The 22,758-nt window shown below is 42.5% G+C and overlaps 1 protein-coding gene across 1 annotated transcript; it reads left to right on the top strand.

The window, feature by feature from the left end:
• Window positions 1-4,387: 4,387 nt before the first annotated feature.
• On the top strand, window positions 4,388-20,912 carry palm1a (paralemmin 1a; the record flags this gene model as incomplete). The annotated part of the gene is made up of 7 exons (XM_083671268.1): window positions 4,388-4,432; window positions 6,694-6,774; window positions 11,897-12,024; window positions 14,998-15,109; window positions 16,283-16,304; window positions 18,779-18,910; window positions 20,275-20,912. 7 exons carry the CDS (start codon window positions 4,388-4,390, stop codon window positions 20,910-20,912), a joined length of 1,158 nt encoding a protein of 385 aa, XP_083527394.1.
• Between the last annotated feature and the right edge of the window lie 1,846 nt (window positions 20,913-22,758).

The following is a 22,758-nucleotide window of genomic DNA, read 5'->3' on the forward strand; positions in this document are numbered from 1 at the left end:
TTTTGTGAAGAGTAAGCAGATCCACAGAAGATGATAGAAAGCGGACGTGACTATGCACCTGTGATCACTTCTTCCCCAGTTCCCTTGACATTCTTAACTGCCTAATCAAATCAAATTGACTTGACATATTTCACATTCTTTTTTTTCTCTTTTTTCTAGTTTTCCTTTTTTTTTCTTGCCCTTACAGTAGCAACACTAGACTCATGAGTATATCCTACTTTGTGAGACTTGACTCACATTTTTGAGTGAAAATTAAAATCCTTTAAAAGCATGCAGTGTTCTCTAGGAGTACTGCAGAATCTATCTTGGAATGTCAAAACTCCTAGGGTCAGAGAATACATGACATTAATGAGGATAATACTGGTTAAAGTGTAAACAATAATGATCAAGCATTGTGTGTAGCCCATTCTGCATCTCCAAATGGAGACTGACTCAGAGTGAACCCAATACCACATGTCATTTTACTTGTGGTTTACTTTGCATGGAGCTGTCTCAAAATAGCCATGGAGTATAATATCTGCATCTGAACAATAAACTGTGCTACTAAGTTATGGCATTGGTGATACTATTTATGAGAGGTAGGGTTGACCCCTCATTGTTTCCTGTCATCTGCTGCATCCCTGTCTTATTTTAGGTACGATCTCTTAAGCTTTTTTCCCCCTCCCTCTGTACGCCTGTGGACCTTAGTTCATTGCCACAGTGAATTTGCCCCTGGTGCATTGACATCCCCCCTATCTCTCATCATCCCAGAGCAATGGAATTGCTGTGCAAACCCAGGGTCCTCACCTACTCTCTCTGGGCACATCATTAAATGTAACAGTGTAATGTAAAGGGCTGGACATGATTGCACTAGTTTATAGTCAGTAATCATCAGTGAAATGTGTATCCCCATAAGGCATTAGAGAAAGTGTGTAGGTGTTTTTGAACTACAAGGATTTGCTATGGTCATTTTGGCCTGTTATATTAATATAGGCCCCATCGACCATACCGTTCCGGATTACAAAACAGTTAAAGGCAGTTATTTGCAACAAAACTTTTCATTAATATGTGAAACATTTCATGAGGGAACATTTGAAGACTGTGGTTTGGAGGAGAAACAAGCTGCTCTTTGAGGGAAACAAACTGCTCCATTGACCATCCCTGAACCCCTGCCGTTGTCTGCACTTCATGAAATGTGCATGTGACAGAGAGAGAATTAGTGTGCAAATGCTTCAAGACATATGATCTTCATTTTTGAGAATTCTGAGCTTTTAAAGTAACTGTATTTACTACTTTTAAAGTAACTTACTACTCAGTAAGTACTGAGTAACTGCAGCTGCAACAAAAAAAAGATTCCTGCCTAGATACTTTTGTGTGAATAATACAAGGTTATGTAATATTCACCACCACACTTTGACCCACTGACCCCTCCCCTGTGTTTCTGCACAGGTTGATTGCGTTCATTGCCTAATGCAGCCACTCCAACCAGCCTCTATGGAACACCTCTGTGCGTACAAAGTGGTGGATACAGCCTAGCTGTAGGTTGAGGCTTAAAGCAGCCCTACTCACTCTTTGTGTGCCCACAGTCAGACCCTACCATTTGTGTTTGTAAACAGGGGGGTGGGTCTTGGTTGATGAAACTGCCACTTCTGAACTCTTTGGTAACTTACACCAAAAATCAAAGATGAGGAGGAACCGTAATAAGGGACTAACTGTGGGAGAAAAAAGAGCTTTACAGTCACACTCTGTTAGATAACATCATAACAGCATAACATCATAGAGTGGGGCACCAAAAGAAATGTATACAATGGAGTAAATTAATCCCATTACATTTTTAACATGCAAGTACTACTTGATTCCCTGACATGCCATGAGAGCAACATTTAAAAGAATTTAACAAAATCCTATATAACAACAAAATAGAGGATGGAGTAATATGTTCTCAGTATTTGGGTTAAACAGTTCATCTCATTAAGGTATCTATAAGTCTTCAAATTCTAGGTGAACATTTCATTATTTGGAATGATTGAAAATCACAGAGATTGTGTCTCTAAGCATGTGCCACTGTATATGCCAGCAGTGGGTGTGCAGTGCACTCCCCTTTAGAGAGCTATATGTCTGTGCATCTGTGTGCATATTTAGCAAGGCAGCGGTGTTGGGCAGCGAGTTGCTTTGTCCTGTCCTGTCCCTCCCTACCCCTCTCTCTCTCTCTCTCTCTCTCTCTCTCTCTCTCTCTCTCTCTCTCTCTCTCCCTGGCCTGTCAGCCTCAAAGCTGCTGACAAGGCACACATCAAGCAGGCGTGTCCCACCCCTCCCAGACAATACATCCCTACATGATGCGGCTCTGCTGAACTCTGCATACTCAGGCCCAGCAACTAGAGCCACATGGGCTATTAGCTTAGCATCTGAGATATGTGATATTCCAGTATCTCTTTTTGTCCTCAAGCTTATATTACGGAACAGAGCTTCCATGAAAATGTCTAGTTGTTTCACAGAGAGTGTAGTATCCGCAATAAAACACATTGTCCTCTCTCTGGTATAGTATTCTGGCGTGCCTTGTTCAAATAAAAATACTTTAATTATAACCCCAGCTAACTATCCCTACTACTGCTCCTTAGTTCATTGCACTCTGTACTGTAAGTGAAGCATATTTAACTTAGGAGCCCTGAAACGCATGATATTTTTACAGGTGGTGTGTGTTATATGGGGTGGTGGGGTTCTGGGGGATGGGAAACACATGTCGGGGCTGTGGGGTGTCGGGCTGGCGGGGTAGAGTCCAAGCATTCCTGCGTTCCTTCATGGCGTCTCATCTTTCAAACTGGGTCTATCAGTTCCTGGGGGCTGTTCCTTACCAAACCCACACTATCTTGGATGGAATGGTAGTAGTTGAGTGGGATGGGATGCATACCCCCCCCCCCCCCCCCCTCTCTACAGACAAACACACACACCTTCCAACAGGCTCTGATATGGAGAGCAGAGGCTTCCCGGAAGCAGCCCGTCTTGTGACCTTCCGTGAGACATGCGGTCAGTCATTAAGGCGTGTCATTGGAGCATGTGTAAGACATGCCAAGAGCACACAGAGAGTTGCTTCTCTTGTTATGGCTCCCCCCTTTAATATTGTAGCCAAGTATTGCCCTCCCCCATGTCATTGCATTGCATGTAAAGGTACCTAAAATATTATTTAAGTTGTTTTGATATTATGTGTTGGCCATTTGCCTCCCTGCATATTCCTCTAAGTGCTTTAAAACCTGCCTACGAGGAAAGTGGGGTAGCACTGGCAGCCTTTCGGTCCTGAGTTCTTGCTGGATGCTTTCATGACACTACACATTGTTCCCCCTGCAACCTCTTCCAGGAAAGAATTCCTCAATTCTCTACAAAAAAAGCTTCTGGAATAAAAATAAAGCTTTTATTGAGCCAGATTGAGCCTCATCTCATCTCTTGCCTTGTTTCACGCTTGACTTGTAATACTGTTACTAATTAAGTCATTTCGGTGCAACATCTTGGCTTGCAGACTCACCCAGAGTAACAACATTTCACCGCGGTTGTCAATCGTTATTTTGGATAAGGGTTCTCAAATTGTACACTGGAGTTACTGTCTTCTACTCAGCAACTGGCCATTACTGCTTGGTTGCCTGCTGCTCAGGCTGGCTTTTCCTTTGTTGTGTTTTGACTGGGGCAAAAGGTCAAGGAAAGGTCGTCCTTCTGGCATTCAAACACTGACCTTCAAGTGATGAGAACTGGAGCTAAGAGATAAGGGCTGTACAATAGGCATGTTCATGATCAGTCCATTTAAACATCAAAGGAGCCCAAATTAAATACTTTGTCTAAACCTTAACTGGCCAGAGAGACAAACCCTGGCTATCCCAGATAGAATGACCCTTGTGCAACATCCATGTGAATGGTGACTAAACCCTAACCCAGTGTGACTATATGCTATTTGTCAATGTTTGTTTATTGTGTGAAAATGTTACAGTACAGTACATTCTTGGGGGTTAGACTCCCAAATGTGTGTCTGTGTGTGAGAGAGAGAGAGAGAGAGAGAGAGAGAGAGAGAAGGACAAAGCAACTCGCTGCCCAACACCACTGCCTTGCTAAATATGCACACAGATGCACAGACATATAGCTCTCTAAAGGGGAGTGTGATTGTAAATGCCGATAGTAGTAAAATGCGCTTAATAGCTAATTAAGGTAGAAGGTATCCAAGGGTGGAAGGAATGCAGCTTGGCTCTTTCCATATTCTCAACCTATTTAACATGCAGAAAAACCCAGAGTATCCAAGACCACCAAAAACATAGTAGACAGGCTCAGAGAATTATGTCCTCCCTGGCCTCTTTGGCCAATTGTCTTGTCTGTCTCTTGTTAACCATTTCCTCTCTCCCCGCCCCCCCATCTCTCTCTCTCTGGCAGGATGTCTGAGGGGTTGTCACAGCAGGGGAGACTCCAGGCTATAGCGGTAAGTGATGAGATCCTCATGCCACATACCATGTTACACTATGTTCGCAAGTGAGTACTACGGTATACACAAAATACTTATCATTTCATGTTCATTCAATATCATTTCATGAGTTCAGTATGACGTGCTGGTCTTTCAAGCATACTACGTGACACTCATACTTAGCCTACTGTACTACTGTAGATAGTTAGGAAGTATGCTATTTTAAACCACTCTCTCGCCTCAATACACTTACCCTCTCCAAACATTACTAAAGGGAAATGATGACCACTAGCACATGCATATAGATAGACTGGTTTGAGTTTGGTTGATAGTTAATTTCCTTATTGAGCATTTCTCTTCAGCAGCTTTAATCATTAATGCGACTTGAAGGAAAACCTTTTGATTTCTAAGCCCATGTCTTTCAGCATCTTTGCAGATGCCTGAAATCTCTCTCTCTCTCTCTCTCTCTCTCTCTCTCTCTCTCTCTCTCTCTCTCTCTCTCTCTCTCTCTCTCTCTCTCTCTCTCTCTCTCTCTCTCTCCCACATACGTACAGTATGCACTCACCTCTCTCTCTGTCCTCTCTGTCCTTCTCCGTCTCTCCCGCATACTACATACACAGCTCTCTCACTCAATATCTGTCTCTCTAATCTCCCGCCCATCCCTCTCTCTTCCACACATGCACACACACACAGACAGAACTACACCGGCATATTTACTTCCGTGCTTGATTACTGTTGATTTTACAGTTAAGAATCCCACTTCCCACCTCCTGTTATTCTTCCATTCTTTCAAACAAATACTGTAAACACGTCCATACACACGCACACACAAACCTCACTTCTGTTGATCCTTTTGACATTGGCCTCATAGTAATCTGAGTGTGGCAGAGTGTGGTAATACATTCTCTAATGCACCTACCTGTCTAATGTTTATCTCTGCCTCTCTTCTTGTCTCCCCATCTCTATGTGTCTTACTCCGTCTCAATTTAATTCTGTCCTTCAATAATGCTGCATGAGCAAATCTTCCAGACAGACCTAGCCAAGGCCAGTGCTGCAGATTTAAAATGGACACAAGATAACACAGTGCTATGAAGCACTGGCCACTTCCAATACATCTTTCCCCAAACCATATACTGTATGTTAACTCATTTGGTAACTAACCCATTTCTCTCAAAGTCTTTTCTCTGGCATTCTCCCTCACTGCTCCTTCAAACTCCTTGTAATTACCGTATCTCTTCTGTAATGATATGGTCATTTAGTAGGCACTTTCACCTAAAGAGACATTAGGGGAGGCTGGTGAAGGCAGAAATCTGAGGCAGACTGGTTCATTGTAATGCATGGAATGGAATCAGGACCTGCTGGAATGAGGACCTGAGAAAACTGATGTCTACCTCCACCAGCCTCCCCTGTGTGATAATGTAGTTAAACAGGTATTGGAGTAAAGTAGTGGAACAGAATGAGGAGAACAGAACAGCACCAAAATGGTTTGAGGGAAGAGACGAAATTGTCACATAATGCCCTTCGTTTCCCCTTCTATTGTTAGGACAGGTGACATTGGCCTCAGCTCTGTCTCTGCTTTGCCACAGTCCACTGCACTCAGGCTAAGTATGTGCTGATGTGGCAGATAGACCCTCTCTCTTACATGTTCCATGTTCTGAGCCAGTGGGATGCTGTAGTAATTCAAACTATTGGAGATGCCACAGATGCAGTCTGTGTGAGAGATTGTGTGTGTGTGTGTGTGTGTGTGTGTGTGTGTGTGTGTGTGTGTGTGTGTGTGTGTGTGCGCGCATGCGTGCATGCATGTTTTAGAGAGGGAGAAAGTGTGTCTGTATAACACCTATGTAAGGCTACCCCCCCACACATATTGTTAGACATTATAAACAATTGCAAATAGGGCCTTAATTTTCAATAATTTCTCAATAAAATGAAAATAAGAAGCCTTACATCAACTGAAATCACTTACTGAATTTACTGAATTGATATGTTGACCCCAACCGTAGTGGCTACTTAAACAAACCCAAAGAGTGGATGGAACTCTGCACTGTTATATACAGTGTGATGTATTTATTTTATTCTACTGTCTGACCATCTCATGTGTTACTGGTATTAAGGCATTTCCAGTGGTTACAAAGGCTTCATGAAGACATAACATTATGATATGTTTAAATTATGATATGATAGTCAAGGTGACTTATTCATGTTAAACTCCTACTGTACCCTTCAAACGCCTCTAGCTTTGCTGTCCCTGGCTGACAGTCTTCTCTCCCATGCTCCTACAGGAGAAGAGGAAGAGGCAGACAGAGATAGAGAACAAGAAGAGACAGCTGGAGGACGACAGGAGACAGCTCCAGCACCTCAAGGTAAGAGGCACTATGATATGTCCTTAGGGGTATGATAATCTGATCTCGATCTGATCTCGATCACAGCCGACACAGCTGAAGTATTTTTTTGAGTATTTAATTTGGTGATGGGTAACCTCTACCTTCACTGGGTGTGACACTGCATGGTCAAAGGGGACAGTGATAACTCCTTTATGCATACCTCCATTACTTCAATAGCTGTTTCACCTCTGGTATGTCTTTGAATCTCTGAGTAAAATGCTTTGGTAAGGATTCTTAATGTAGTGGCTGTTTTTTAATGGTGTAAGAGCTAATATCTCAAATTGCATCCCAGAGAGAACTGAGCTTGAGTATGATGGGTGCTGTTTCTTCGCCACTTTCTTTTTAATGTATTGTTTATTTATGAGTGCATCATTTTTGAGTAGGGTGGTTGCCAGTAAAGCTTGGCAGCAGGCGTGCCAGGGCCTGGCGGGAAGTGGGCACCCTCATAGAAGTTTGAAGGGGTAGAGTGGGGCCTCTCTATGGAATGGGCACAGCAGGAGAGCACTCTTGGATCTTTGAGGACTTGGCTGGGACTGGTAGAACCCCTGCACTAGGGGTTGTGTGTGTGTGTGTGTGTGTGTGTGTGTGTGTGTGTGTGTGTGTGTGTGTGTGTGTGTGTGTGTGTGTGTGTGTGTGTGTGTGTGTGTGCATGCTTGCTTGCTTGCGTGTATGTTTTGAGTGTGCGCATGTATGTTGAAGGGTCCTGGAGGCTCATGGCTGGACAGAAGAAGCCTCTATGCTCAGACAGCGGAAGAAGAAGAATCCTCCAGAAAAAAAACTTTGGCTTTAAAGGACATCCTGTTTTGTGGCAGGAAAAAGACACACTTCCCCTGCTAAATATGCAGCACATTGTCTTGCCCTGCTTAAGTTTCAGCAAGCTGGTGCATTCTTGAAGTGTTGTGATGGAGCTTGAAGTTGATTTCTCAGAAAGCTTTGTAACTCTCTTTAGGCGCACACGTCCACCACTACACACTTCACTCCAGTTAAAGCCTGGAGTTTTAAAGCCTAATGTTTCTAAACAAGTAGAATAAAACATTTCACTGGTTTATGCCATTTATCTACAGTACAGATCAAGTGCAATCTCTGTATTCTATCATTTCACTATTCCCCATGTTTTGTTAGAGAGAGAGGTGGGGGGGGGGGACCACAGTGAGATAAGATCCAACAAACTGGACTCATTAGCAGTTTCCATGGAGCTCAACCGCACAGTCAGCACACAGTGGACAGAGAGAGGGAGAGAGAGAAAGAGAGAGAAAGAGAGAGAGAGAGAGAGAGAGAGATGGGGGGGGGGGGGGGGTCAGAAGTAGAGAGAAAGAAACAGCTGGGAAGAGCTGGGAAGAGGGGGGGGGGGAACTATACCAGTGAATGGTAAGTGAATACAGGCCATTTGGACTGACAAGCATTGGAGAGTCCCTGCTCAGCTACTGTAGGCTAACGTCCTGTACCACGCCACCTCCCAAAGCTTTAAATACTCGCAGCGCAATCTCTTTGCAAATCTTTTATAATCAAATCCATACTATAAAGGGTGTTATAACAGGTCCTGTAGGTGCTTTGCCAAGTGGAGCATTAACCTTTTGTCACCCTTATATTATATATGGTATAAGGTATATGATGTAAGAATTACATATACAGCAATAATCAGTGTTTAATAACATATTACGCAACCTGCATTCAAATAGTATATTACATTGAGGTATTGATATACAAATGCGGAGGCGATCCCTTTCGTGATTACTATAGTGATAGTAACCTCTCATGAGAGCATATCTGTGTGTGTGGGTGTGTTTGCGTGTGTGTGTGTGTTAGAATGTTGCCGTAGTCAGGCTTGCTTAGTTGGCTGATTAAAGGAAGGGTTTGGTCCCCACGGAAACCATGCAAGGACACTATTGGTGGGGTGCCGAACAGCCATGACCCGACAGGAAGAGGGGGGCGGGGGGGATACAAGATACAAGATCCTTTCCAGCATGGTGGAGAGCTCTACATACAGTACACGACATATGAGACAATATGTGTGCGTGCGTGCGTGCGTGCGTGCGTGCGTGCGTGCGTGCGGATTCTTATATGTATTAATATGTTTGTTCATGTGCTCCATCAGAACAATGAATCAAACACTGGTCATGTGTTCTGTCTCAGCTGTGGGGTGTGTGTGTGTGTGTGTGTGTGTGTGTGTGTGTGTCTGTTGAGGGGGGAGGTGTTACGACCCTAGGTCTACAGTAGGTACATATGGTGCATTCATGACCAACTCGGAAACTTTGAATTCTCACCTGTGATCTCGGACCTGCGAGTTTATTTCCAACTTGTCATGAATTAAGAAAGAGGCAGGGAGAGGGGAGAAGAAAGAGAGTAGAAAGTAGAGGAGAAAGCAGGAACAGGGTGAGAGAAGAGGAAGGGTAATGACAGGAGATGGGATAGAGGAAGTAGATTAGAGAGGTAGAGGTAGAGAGAGAGAGAGATAGAGAGAGAGAGCAATAGAGAGAGAGCACAAAAGAGGACAAACCAGCTAATTGATACGATAGTTATTAGATGGTCAGGTCATGAGATCATTTGGTTGGATGGATTTTCCCCCTGGTTGAATGAATGAATGATATTATTCTATCCTGAATACACTGGAGGACTATGAGTCACTGTCATGACAGCAAAAAATAACATTTTGCCCAAAGATGCATTTCCTTTGCTACTGAGAGAGATTTCCTGTGCACCAGTCCCCTAACCCAATTACCAAGGAAAAATTATGCAAATCCAACATGCTGCATTTAGATCCTCCTTCTAAATGAATGGTATTCCTGGAGATGAATTTCCATTTATGCTATATCTTCCATATATGCTAGTGCTTAAAGCACTTGATATAGTAAATACATAAAGTGAATACTTGATATGTATATCAGACAGGGAAAAATACAGAGTAAGACAGAGAGAAAGACAGGCAGAGGAAGCAAATTAGAGAGACAGATAAATGAATGAGAAAGCTACAGAGAGATGTTGCTGGAAAAGAAAAACGTGAAAAGAAACAGGATGCATGAAAAGACCAATGTGATATTATCTCAAAGTGGAGATGTATGGAGACTGTATTTCTAGTTGCTAGCACACGATTCAATACTGTTTCAATCACATGTAAATGATGTGACAAGTCAGGGGGTCAAGGATTTCTCTGGGCCTTTACTATAGTACTGTATTATTGATCTGATCTGATGTTGTCATATGATGCTGTATTAGTATTAGCACAATGGCTTTGACATGCACAAGGGGATGCCACAGACATACTGGGATAATACCTCCTCAGGCAGCAATGCTTAGTACAGTCATGAGTTGCTCCTTAACACTCTATGGTCAGTCTAGCATTTTCTCCACCCTAATAGTCAAGGTGAGGAAATTGAAAGCTGATCCTAGAACCATGCCTACTGGCAACAACGTCTACCCAGAGAGCAGGAAGTGGAGAAGGGGAGAGAGACATCATGTCTAAACGTCCTTAGTGCAAGCTTTTGAGAGTGCAATTTAGTGCCAATTCGGAGAATTACTTAGTCATGGAGAGAACAGTGCCATGTTTAGTTAGTCAAGAAAACAAACTGAGAGCTAGCAAGGCTGTTCGTGTCTGCATTCATTTACCTGATTAGCACATCAGCTTCCAGAAATAGGTATAGAACCAATGGGAGAAAACAGATTTTTGAATCTGATTTGAGAAGTAATTGGACAGTAATTGGAACAGTGTACTGCGTTTGTCCTATATGGCCATATCTATAATCACAAACTATTGTTGAGAATACAGAGTTGACCCTCAAACAACTGCAATGTTTTAGAGCTCTAGTTCTGTCCCTATGAACTCATTTAGGATGAGGAACTCATAATTAACTGAACAGTCTAAGGACATAATTTACAATGGGTTTGAAACTCTGATCCTGGATGGCCCGAAGTGTGTTCAGGCTCTTGTCCTAGGCGAACATACATGATTAAATTAATTGTACTCACAATTAAAGACCAGTATTAGTTTATTATTTGGATCAAGTGTGTTACTGCACACATGCTGTGCCTGCACATACAGTAGCTCTCCAGGATTTGGCCGTGTTGAGTGTTGGCCAAGGCCAATTGCTTTTCCAGAGTCACTCTCAGGCTTCAACAAGGCTTGCTCCAGTCTGTTCAGTGCTTAAAACTCTGGCTTTTGAGCTCCTCTATCCCCCTGGTCCTTATGAGGCCAAATGGGGCAAGGGCCGAAGGCGGGATATTCTTATCATCCAAGTGCTTTAGTTGTCTCGCGAACTTGGTGGGTGGCAAGCATAATCCAAGTTAGCTCGCTGTAACTATAAAATCAAATGGATTTGAATACTGTTTTTTACAAATACAATTGTCATAAAGTGCTTAAGTTACCAGAACCTGTTGGGAAACTGGGGGATTTTATGTAGTGTCTCCATAATTCGGCACCTTACGAACTGCAGAATGTAAGCAAACTGGAGATCATACAGGGCAGCTTCGAGCACTAGCTGGCTGCTAGTAAGCCTTGGCACTCACTGGCACCACTGTTGAAAATCGGCAATGACAGACAGACATAGAAGCGTAAACAGAGATTTCTATTGGAGAAGCATTTTCTGAGCCTCTTCGTATTTTCAGTCTCTTTGGTATATCCAAAGAGGGATATGCAAAGCAAGAGACATAACTCCACTCTATTTTCTGTCCTTGGTGAAATTGGACACAAAGCAGACAAAGTGCTGTTTTTTTGACTGGAAGGTAATGGGACAGTGTCGCATTTGGTCAACAAAATGATGTATTGTATGTTAATAACGTTCGGCTTAGCTAAGCCACCTGCACTTTAACAATGCATGTTGTTAAGAAGGTACTGGTATGAGTACAACTTTATATCAGAGTTGTGCCTGTTTGCACATGCGCATTGTGTCACCTGTTAATGAATATTCATATTGATCTCGTCTTGGAGCTCACTGACTGGCTCCCACTCATGAATACAATCAATATTCATAAGCCTACTCTTCCGTGTTGATGAACAGCGATTCCAATTTAAAATGAGCCCACACGTGTATCTTGTCAATTATAAACGTTCTTTGGTATAGCTCAGTGATTGATATGTGTTCTTACTATGTTCTTCTTCCCTCTGCAGTCAAAGGCACTGCGGGAACGATGGCTGCTGGATGGAGCGCCCTCTGCTGGCTCGGAGCAGGATGAGGCCAGGAAACAGCTGCAGGAGGATGAGGCCAAGATCAAGGAGCTGGATGAGACCATCATTAGGTAAGGCACAGGAACACTGGCTCAACCAGTGTTGTTTGGTATGTAACAATATAAGGGGCATTTAAAAAGAATGGTTCATCATTTAATTTTAGATAATTTACTCTGGCATGGTCCATATCTTATCATATCATATCAGTTATTTATTTAACTCACCGGCCACTTGATTAGGTACACCTGTTCAACTGCTCATTAACGCAAATATCTAATCAGCCAATCACATGGCAGCAACTCAATGGAGCAATAGGCATGTAGACATGTTCAAGACAACCTGCTGAAGTTCAAACCGAGCATCAGAATGTGGAAGAAAGGTGATTTAAGTGACTTTGAACGTGGCATGGTTGTTGGTGCCAGACGGGCTGGTCTGAGTATTTCAGAAACTGCTCATCTACTGGGATTTTCACGCACAACCATCTCTAGGGTTTACAGAGAATGGTCCGAAAAAGAGAAAATATCCATTGAGCGGCAGTTCTCTGGGCGAAAATGCCTTGTTGATGCCAGAGGTCAGAGGAGAATGGCCAGACTGGTTCGAGATGACAGAAAGGCAACAGTAACTCAAATAACCACTCGTTACAACCAAGGTATGCAGAAGACCATCTCTGAATGCACAACACGTCGAACCTTGAAACAGATGGGCTACAGCAGCAGAAGACCACACTGGGTGACACTTCTGTCAGCTAAGAATAGGTAACTGAGGCTACAATTCGCACGGGCTCACCAAAATTGGACAATAGAAGATTGGAAAAATGTTGCCTGGTCTCAATTTCTGCTGCGGCATTCAGATGGTAGGGTCAGAATTTGGCGTAAACAACATGAAAGCATGGATTCATCCTGCCTTGTATCAACGGTTCAAGCTGGTGGTGGTGGTATAATGGTGTGGGGGATATTTTCTTAGCACACTTTGGGCCCCTTAGTACCAATTGAGCATTGTTTAAATGCTACAGCCTACCTGAGTATTGTTGCTGACCATGTCCATCCCTTTATAACCACAGCGTACACATCTTCTGATGGCTACTTCCAGCAGGATAACGCGCCATGTCACAAAGCTCAAATCATCTCAAACTGGTTTCTTGAACATGACAATGAGTTCACTGTACTCCAATGGTCTCCACAGTCACCAGATCTCAATCCAATAGAGCACCTTTGGGATGTGGTGGAACGGGAGATTCACATCATGGATGTGTAGCCGACAAATCTGCAGCAACTGCGTGATGCAATCATATCAATATGGACCAAAATCTCTGAGGAATGTTTCCAGCACCTTGTTGAATCTATGCCACAAAGAATTAAGACAGTTCTGAAGGCAAAAGGGGGTCCAACCCGGTACTAGCAAGGTGTACCTAAAAAAGTGGCCGGTGAATGTATATTGAAACGTGAGGCACGACATTCTCTCCATAAAAAGTCTAGAATTTATTCAATAATGCTACTTAAAAATACGAAGTTTCCTGGGAAAGTCGTTTGAGAACTTGAGAAATCTTGATGAAATCTTAATACTCTTGTTATCTATGTCATTTTGCCATCCCAGTTTACAGGCAGTATGGATGAGACAGTTCTGTGAATGTCTGTAGCAGGACCCTAAATTCTTAGCTGGAGTAGTGGGTTAGTGCAAACGACGTCTGGAAGAGGACTCATCCATCTTTCTAGTACAGAAAGGAGACCCAGTAGCCAAGACACCCCTCCCTTCCCTACATCCTCCACCCATTTTCTTTTTCACTCATAGAAAAACAGTGGCATCAATCTTCCTCCCCTGGCAGTCCAATCACCCTGATTAAATTCCTCCTGGCTGCCACAGGCCTGGCAGACACTGGTGCTGACTGGCTGTCGGGGCTCAGACTGGGGGCATGTGGCACTAAGCTGGCCTGGCACACTGGTGAATGAGCTACGCTAGCAAACAATGGCTGCCGTCAGGGCAGGAAGACAAAGGGCGGAATGAGAAGGAGAACGTTTTGTCCCTATCCTAAATAAGTGCGTAATTCTGTTAGATAGGCCTTTGCAAAGACTGAGTAGGAATGATATGTTGTTTTTTGTATTTAACAATATAATAGCATTCAAGACACAATCTGAGATTTGTTCTTCTGTTCAATGGTTATTTCAATTTGTGATATGCCCATTGATTCTCAAAGAATATGACTTACGAATGCCTAATTAGCTTATACACCTGTCTTACCTTATTGTAATCCAAAATGTAACACTGTTTTACTTAATTGTTTGTAAACAAACTATAATTTCAATATACAGAGTTCTGTCAACACATTTGAGTCATCATATTTCACCTACCCAAGTGGCGGGCCAGCGATTTGGCTGAAAACCTAATTAGGGATTGCACCTTTAAAGAGATGGGTTTTATATATTTAAAGGCACCATATGCAAGATTGCGCCCTCTTTTCACTACAATGGGAATTGCAATGACAATTCAGAATAGTATCGCCTCCTTTCTCCCTCCCCTTGCTCAATGTAAACTACTTTTAACTTTTAACAATGAATCTGTCAATCATTTTCATGTTTTTATCCAGCTCTCTTAGTTACATGACCTTGAAACTAGCAAAGGACCTGTGTGGTTGAAATGCAGTCATTATTTAGTTTTGAAAAACTGAAAATGAACCAGCCAGCGAAAACACTCACATTTCACATGAAATGAGTTTTGTTTGCTTGCAGCTCAGGAAGTAGGTATCCTATGATGCAGGTTACACGCCCACAGCAAGTGGTGCTGTAGACGCCCAGAAACATCCCAAACATTTTGGAAAAACTATTTCAGGTAGAAGGGCAGGGTCTTGGCAGGTGCACGCACTGTCACAGACTACCAATGCATCGTAAGTAATGATTCAGCATGGTTATTTATTGACATTTCCGAGGGGGAAAAGCTACATATTGCACCTTTTAGTTCCTGCTTTTCACGTGAATGAGCTCTGTTCTGACTGAGTATGTGTGTCACCTCAGAATGTGTCTGTGAACACGTTGCTCTATTATTTGCCTTAGGATGGAGCAGGAACTGGAGGAGCTGGAGACGGGCGTGACGGTGTCGGCCACCTCCACCAAAGAGAGCTTGTCAGAAGTAGCCCAGGAGGAAGCCCAGACAGCAGACAACAAAGTGAGCCTAACTAACCCCCCCTGAGGGCAGCTGGCCACAACGGGTCCACCGGACACACACACGCCGCTTGCATGCACGCAGGCACAGACACAGACACAGACACACACACAGACACACACAGACACACACACACACACACACACACACACACACACACAAACACATTCAATTAGAGATAGGGGTTGGGAGTGGTGAGAGTGTGTGTGGGGAGTAGAGGGGTGGGAAAGATCAGGCTTAGGGGAATACTCAAAAGCAAAAAGCCCAGTTGAGCTGCCCTTGTGCCAGACTGACAATGACATCTCCACTTGAGCAAATGTCATCTCAATACTATGCCAGCACTAATATCATTAGCGACAGTCACTCTGGAGAGTCAGACATAGGAACTGACAAGCAGTGTGAGTTGGAACTGTTGTTGACAGGAGGCCTTTTTCCCCCAAAGGGAAGGGAAGTCTATATTGACAGCACACTAGGCAGCTTTTTAAAAATGGTTTCATAGCAACAGCCATAAAAGATAGCCGCATCTTCTCTTTCCATTTTTTTTTCTTTTGCCTTATTGATCTTTCTTCCACAAGTCAATATCTACTTCCTCTACCCATCCATCTAGACAATGTTTTTTTCAAAGGGAAACCACCTCTTTTATTTTGCAGCTATTTCCACCTCTATTGCTTGTCAGCCATGTTTTTTTTTTAAGCCATGCTGCAATGATAAGTGCTTTCCTCTCAAACTAGGAATGTAATAAAGTGTTTTCAATGTCTGCTCATGCATTTAGTAAATGTGCTTTTAGGTCTTTCTTACTGGAACAAATCTACGCTAATGACCTGTAGTGTTGTTTTCAGTAGTATGTTTTTTTCCCCCAATCTGTGTATAGTATTTAGAGAAACAGATGCTGTTTGACTTTGTGGCAGCATTAACAGTAATCCTGATGATTCATATGAATGAAATAAAGTAGATCCACCTTTTATACTTCTCACATGGTGAGGGTTGCTCCTTTAATACAAGGCACCACTCAGAAACACAATCAAATTAGCTATGATTTGATACATGACCAAACATGTTTGTGTAGTAGCTGGAGCTTGATGATATTCAGGCAATACACATGCCACAATCTGTGACTGCATGATAATGTAATGTGTTCTCTCTCTCTCTCTCTCTCTCTCTCTTTCTCTGTTTTAGGCACCAGTAGGCTCTGTGGAAGGTAATACATCCTCAATTCTCCTCATCCCTCTCTTTTTTTCTTTTCTTTTATGAGTCATCTCATCATTCAAGTTTAAAGATCCACTCTGGGATCGGTGGTATGCACAATTGCATAGATGCAAAGATAAAGCTATGTGAACCTGTTCAGCTTCCTGAAATTGTACTGAATTACACACGGAATTCAATGTTCATGCTTCAAAACGGTTTTAAGTTGTCAAGATATGCAATACCCATCCTGTTTCATCCAGGAATGTAGTAATGACCTAATAGTTATATCAATCACATCTATGCAATTGGATATCGGCTTTTGAAGATGACATTTTAGTCTATTCCAGTCCCCTCTCTCCCCGTCTACTGTATCTGTCTTTTCCCCATATTATGGGCACCATCTCTTTTGTGTGTGTCTCTCTCCCCCTCTCTCTTTCCCACTCCCAATTCCTATTTCCTTACCCCATGATGAACGCTTGTAGTGATCAAAGTTCACAACAGACCTCGTCTGGACAAGTCCGGAGGTGCCTCAGATATGATGAAAGCAGGTGAGTCTCGACAACCCTGTAGCTCACGTAAAGAAAAATAGACTTGGAAATCGTCGCAAATAAATTCTTCCCCTTGCTTTTCTTTTTTGACGTATGATCTGTAGATCTGATCATTGTGATCTACATGTAGTATTTGTGTTTTCATGATTTACTTTAATGGTCTTTCATGTAACATGCCTTTCATCAGCCTCATAGTAGCTCTGATAAACATGTTGAAGGACCGAGAAAGAGTCATTAGTTATTTTATCTCCATACATATGAAGGGCTCTTGCTAAGCTTGGTAGTTTCACTGAGAGTTTCTGGAGTCAAATTCTCATTGCTGTGCTTTCATGTGTCTCATCTTGTCATATTTTGGGTGCAAATATGAACTTATTAACATGCTTATAATTGGTGATACCTTTATAACGACTATGCTAAAAGTAATAAACGGAAATGTCAGCGTAGGTTGATGTTACGTATGCACAGACCATAATAATTAAGCACAGTTTATAAAGATGTTAAGCATCGCTTATGAATGTGATACAGTATGTAGTCCTTATTTACTGCTGTGCCCCTCATAAAACAGTATGAGTAGACATAGACAACAGATAATACAACTTATAGAAAGTAGGTTTTTTTTTACCAGTTGCATGTTACTGTATGGAACAGGATGTACAGTTTACCATACCTGCTATACAGTAGTATGCTTGCATTGGTGTACATGTCTTCATGAGCATGTGGGTAGAAAGATTAAACTGTGATCCCTGTGTGTGGAGTCATGTGGGAGGAACTATTTTCACGATGGCCCGCCTGAGTATGCTTTTCAACACAGATACATTCATGACATATTTAGGGCAATACACAACCAATGTATGCCTTTGTACTGTATGTTGCTCTCTCTAGTTGGTTGAGTGCTTTTATCTTACGTGTCATCCTTAGTCACTAACATTGTGTTTTCTGTCATATTTTAGCACTGTATCTTTCACCATAACATTTGATTTGTCCTCTGTCCTAATTCTCACAGTTGCCAACTGTCTTTTTCTGTCTGTCCGTCTGTCCGTCTGTCCATCTGTCCGTCTGTCTGTCTGTCTGTCTCTCTGTCTGGCTGTATATGTGAGTGTATGTGGGGGTGTGAGTGTATGTGTGAGTCTGTCTTTCTGCAGACAGTATGTGGGTTAATGTGAATAGAATAGTGAACTTGTAAAAAATAGTTATTGCATTTATGTTGTGTGGGGTTCCCTATATATAGTCCTTGTCAGAAAAAATGTGATGTTGCCATGGCACCACCGCTCCGCTAAAAAAGTTTCAGTTCTCCTATCTGTTGTCATGGCAGCGTTAGACTCACAGCGCAAATGCCGCCAAATGTTAGAGTATAACCTTTAAAAAGCAAAGTAGTGTGAACCACTTTCAGCAGTAGCAGTATATATTGCCAGTTCTCCAAATAACAAAAAATAACTAGCAAAAATAACGTTAGGGCCCACCTAATACAAACCCCAAATATGCAGTCACATTTAGGAAGGAATATTGTGAGTAATAGTCTAGTCAACTTGATAATATAGACTGTAATAATACAGTCGTGTGTGTTTATTACAGATCATGGGCAATGTCCTGTTAGGATTAAAGCTACTGTAAAAAGGCCACTTTGATGCTTCACAGATTAAAGTGGCCAAGTCTGGCTTAGTTAGAGATACATTTGATTTGAAGCAATACTGTAGATGTATGGTCAGCACTACTCAAGAAGTAACCTTTAAGACGTATAGTACTACATTTTTCGATTGTTCAATTTATTTTCAATGCATCAGCAATGTGTAGTCTCGCAGAGTGATTGGATGATAGAATGATGTGTCGTATGACTGAGAGGGGAGTGGGGGGGTGGGTTGAGAGAGAGAGACAGAGAGAGAGGGTGGAGAGAGGACACCTCTGCAAGGTTCCTAACCATCTCCTCCTGTTGACAACCCAGCGATGTACTCAGTGGAGATCACGGTTGAGAGGGACAGAGTCACAGGCGAGACTAAGGTGTTGTCCACCAACACACTACTACCCGTTGACTTCTCTCAACAAGGGGTCAAAGTATATGAGGATGAGCGGAAAGGTGATTTCAATGTAAAGAAGTCACTGAGCATCAATAATTCATGAGAAGTGAACCAGCGTTGACATTTATGAATTGATAGGTATAAGCCTGGCCTATCAGAGGGCAAATGTGTTTCTCAAGATACATCTTTTGTATAGTTAATGATGAGACATTATAGTTGATCATGAGCTGTTGTTAATGAACCATTACTGTACAGTCACAAATACAGGCAAAATATTATCCTGCCATGGTTATGACATTTAGTACATAACATTAGCACAGGCTGTCTAATTGCCTGTGTAATTGTTGCAATTGTTAAGACAAACATTTTGGTTTGGTATGTGGTTCAATAAATGTCTTGCACGTTCACTTCAATATCATTTAATAATTGGCTTGAATCCCTTACAGTAATTTATGGTAGATGATACTGTACCATGAACCACCCTACTGCACACACTCCTTGATGATCCTCAGGGCACATAAGAACCTTACATTTTGCATTTCCTCAGAACCCAACACAAATCTACAAAGTTGTTACATCTACGCAATGTTTGCAATGGATGAATATTACTGTATTAATATTGTGAGAATATTTAATATTTTAGGTTGGCAATAGTGCCCTGGAGATCCAACTGAACTCCAGCTGTATAGCCAAAAACTAGCTTTAGCTTCGTTAATAGATCCACCCCCTCACAATTCTGACTGCAGCTCTCTTCAACAACAGTCATATCTACCCCATTATTGATTTTGTTCACAGACACAAACCAGTCCCAAGCTTGTGATGCATCTGAGGCTTGCGCTTCATTTCCTCTGCACCTCCCGTCTTTCCTCTCCTGGCTCTGTCCGCTGTCCACCTTTCCTTGCTCTGTCTGCTATCTTCTCCTTGTTCATTCTGCTCCCCATGGCCAAGTTCAGAAACAACACCAAGCCCCTGCTCTCTAGACTCTTCAGATCTGAAAGGATTGGATAGGTATAAGCCTGGCCTATGAGAGGGTGAAGAAGCTTCTACCATATATACCATATACATATACATGTAACTTTTATTGCTCCGTCCGCTCTCCTCCTCTCCTTTCCCTCTTTCCTGTTTGCTCTCCTTCTTCTCTGTGTCTGTGAGCTTCAGTACCCTTCACTGTGTTTTGAGAGGACGCCTGTGTAAAATATCTAGTCTTAAACAACACACTTTCCCTGCATCTTGATGAGCACTGATATGAAACATGATTGGTAAGAGCAATATAATCAGGTAATAATCAGGTGAAAGCCAATACTTTTTACGTACAATATCAGTGGTCAAAAAGCAAAAGAGATGAGGAAAAGAAGATAGAGTAGTCTCTATGTCTCTGACCCCTCTCTCTTTCTCTCTCTGTCTCTCTCTGTCTCTGTCTCAGTGGTGCACGAGGTGCGCGAGGGCACCATAGAGAACGGGTTCCACCAGCTCAGCTCCTCCGAGGTGGACGAGCTCATTCACAAAGCCGACGAGGCCTCCATGATAAGCGAAGCTGCCACTGGGGATGCCTCCACCACCCTGGTCCCAAAGATGGAGGCTCAAGAGGGGGCCTCCCCTGAGCAGCAGACAACGCCCAATAAGGAGATCACAGGCATGGAGGCCAAGCCTGGTGGCGCCAGCCCCCAGCCAGGTGGCCCCACGGGCATACCGGGTGCGGCGGAGGCCAGTGCCGACAACCCTGTCACCATGGTGTTCATGGGTTATCAGAATGTTGAGGACGAGGCGGAGACTAAGAAGGTGCTGGGCCTGGAGGGCACAGTCAAGGCCGAGCTAGTTGTCATCGAGGATAGTGGCGAGGGCAAAACCTCTCCCACTCCTGCGGCTGCCACTGTGACCATCACTGAGGGCAGTGCCAAGGAGGAGCAGTCGTCCCCCCTGCCGCCCAACGGTAGTGCTGCCAACCCAGCCAAGGCCCAGGCCCAGGAGACAGCAGGCGAGGAGAAGGTCGAGCCAGAGGGGGGCGCCAGTGAGCCTAACAACAAGGAGAAGCAGCCCTGCAAGTGCTGCACCATCATGTGAGACATGCGTTACCCCCCACCAGAACTTGACTTTTCAAGGAAAACTGACAAACCAACAACTACCACCCACCACAACATCAAAAAACATGACTAAAACTCAACACTACCCGCCCCCCAACCCTCCTGACAAAAAAGGCATACATTTTCTGCATCTTTTGATAGCCAGCTTTCCCCAACTTCATTTTCATCTCTTTTATATATTTTTTTTTTTTTTTCTATCTCCTTTCATTCTTTTTACTTTTGTATTATTTCTCCTTTTTTCCGGTTTTGTTGTGACTCAAATAGATGCTGTCAATGGTGGGCAAGCTCTCTGTCCTCACACTTTGAGATTTTGAGGCAGAGGAAGATGGAGGAGAGAGAGAAAGAGAAAGATGCAGGGAGAGAAAGAGAGAGTGAGGGGTGCACGCTCACTTACCTAGCATTGTCCAACAAGCATTTTTTTAATAACATCCGTCTATGCACAGTCATCAGAGTTTTGTCATCTTAATTTCTGTATGAAGGACATAGATATCTCTCTCTTTCTCTCTCTCTTTCTAAATATATATATAATTTGTTTATTTTAATATATTTATTTGATTTTTCTTTAACAAGCCCCAATTGTGCTTTCTGTACCCTTCTAGTGCATTTTACACATAAGAAGTATTACTGAGAAAAAATATCATCTCAATACTCGTATTGGAATATTTATGATTGATAAAGCTGAGAGAATTCAGTTTTTGTTTTCCAGAAAGAAAAATAAAATTGATTTTCATAGACAGACACTGCTATTGGAAAATGACATGCTATTAGAAATCAATGATGTTGATAACAAACAATGCTCAGTGTGTGTGTGTGTGCGTGTGTGCGTGTGTGTGTGTGTGTGTGTATTGGACCTCTCAGAACAGGTGCTGATTTGCCTCAAAGAGTGTCCTTCTAGCTCTTAAAACCTGTACTGTCATTTTTTCTGATTCTGACATCCTCATTGGTCCTGTCATATGATATCTGGTTTTCTTTCTGGAAGAAAAAAATGTTGCTATTTTAGTCATGCTACGACAACCAAATCAAAGATATTGATAAACCTCACTCATTATGAATTTATTTACATAGGCCTAAGCGAAGGCCATTCGTACCGAAGCTTGAGACTGAAATGAATGCCCCTGTGTAAGCTGTGATGTTTGTGTGGTACATAACTACATTTCCCAGAATACCACTACTTCCTTCTAAATAAATGGGTGATGCTTACTGCCTTTGTGATAACAGTATTCACTTGCATTTTTAACTCACACGTATCCCAGATTGGATAACCAACCATCCTATGTTTTGACATGATAGTCAGCATGGGTAGCCCCAAAGATTTTCTGCTTGATATCAAATATACTGTGGGATTCCATTGATGCATTGCATACAGTACATTCATAGAGCATAATCTCTTCTGTTGTTTTAAACTGTTTTGCAAATACAGCAAGCATTTCTGCTGTAAGACTTTATTGGTAATGTGTCTTGTCCAGGGTACCTGAATTGGCTTGAGAGGAGCTATAAGGAGCATTTTATCAAGGTTGCCTGTTCTCTTGTTTGAACTATATTATCAAGCCACGGTTACATTTGTTCGGGGAAATGAAACCAACCAAACTTGCAACCCAATAATCTTCCTGTGCATAAGAATGCAACTATTTTTCATTCAGTGTATTTATTGATGTGTTGAACCTGAGGCATAAGCGGGGAATTTCAACATCTTTACATTCCAAGAAGTTGTCAAAATATTTTCCTCCAATCACAGTGGTCAATTTCGCTCCAAATTTAATGTTATTGCAATTATTTTTCTCTCTTTTTTATTCTAAGAGAACAATACTGTAGATGTTTTTGCAGTG

The sequence above is a fragment of the Argentina silus genome (genome assembly GCF_951799395.1).
Source record: "Argentina silus genome assembly, chromosome: 6".
Lineage (NCBI taxonomy): Eukaryota > Metazoa > Chordata > Actinopteri > Argentiniformes > Argentinidae > Argentina > Argentina silus.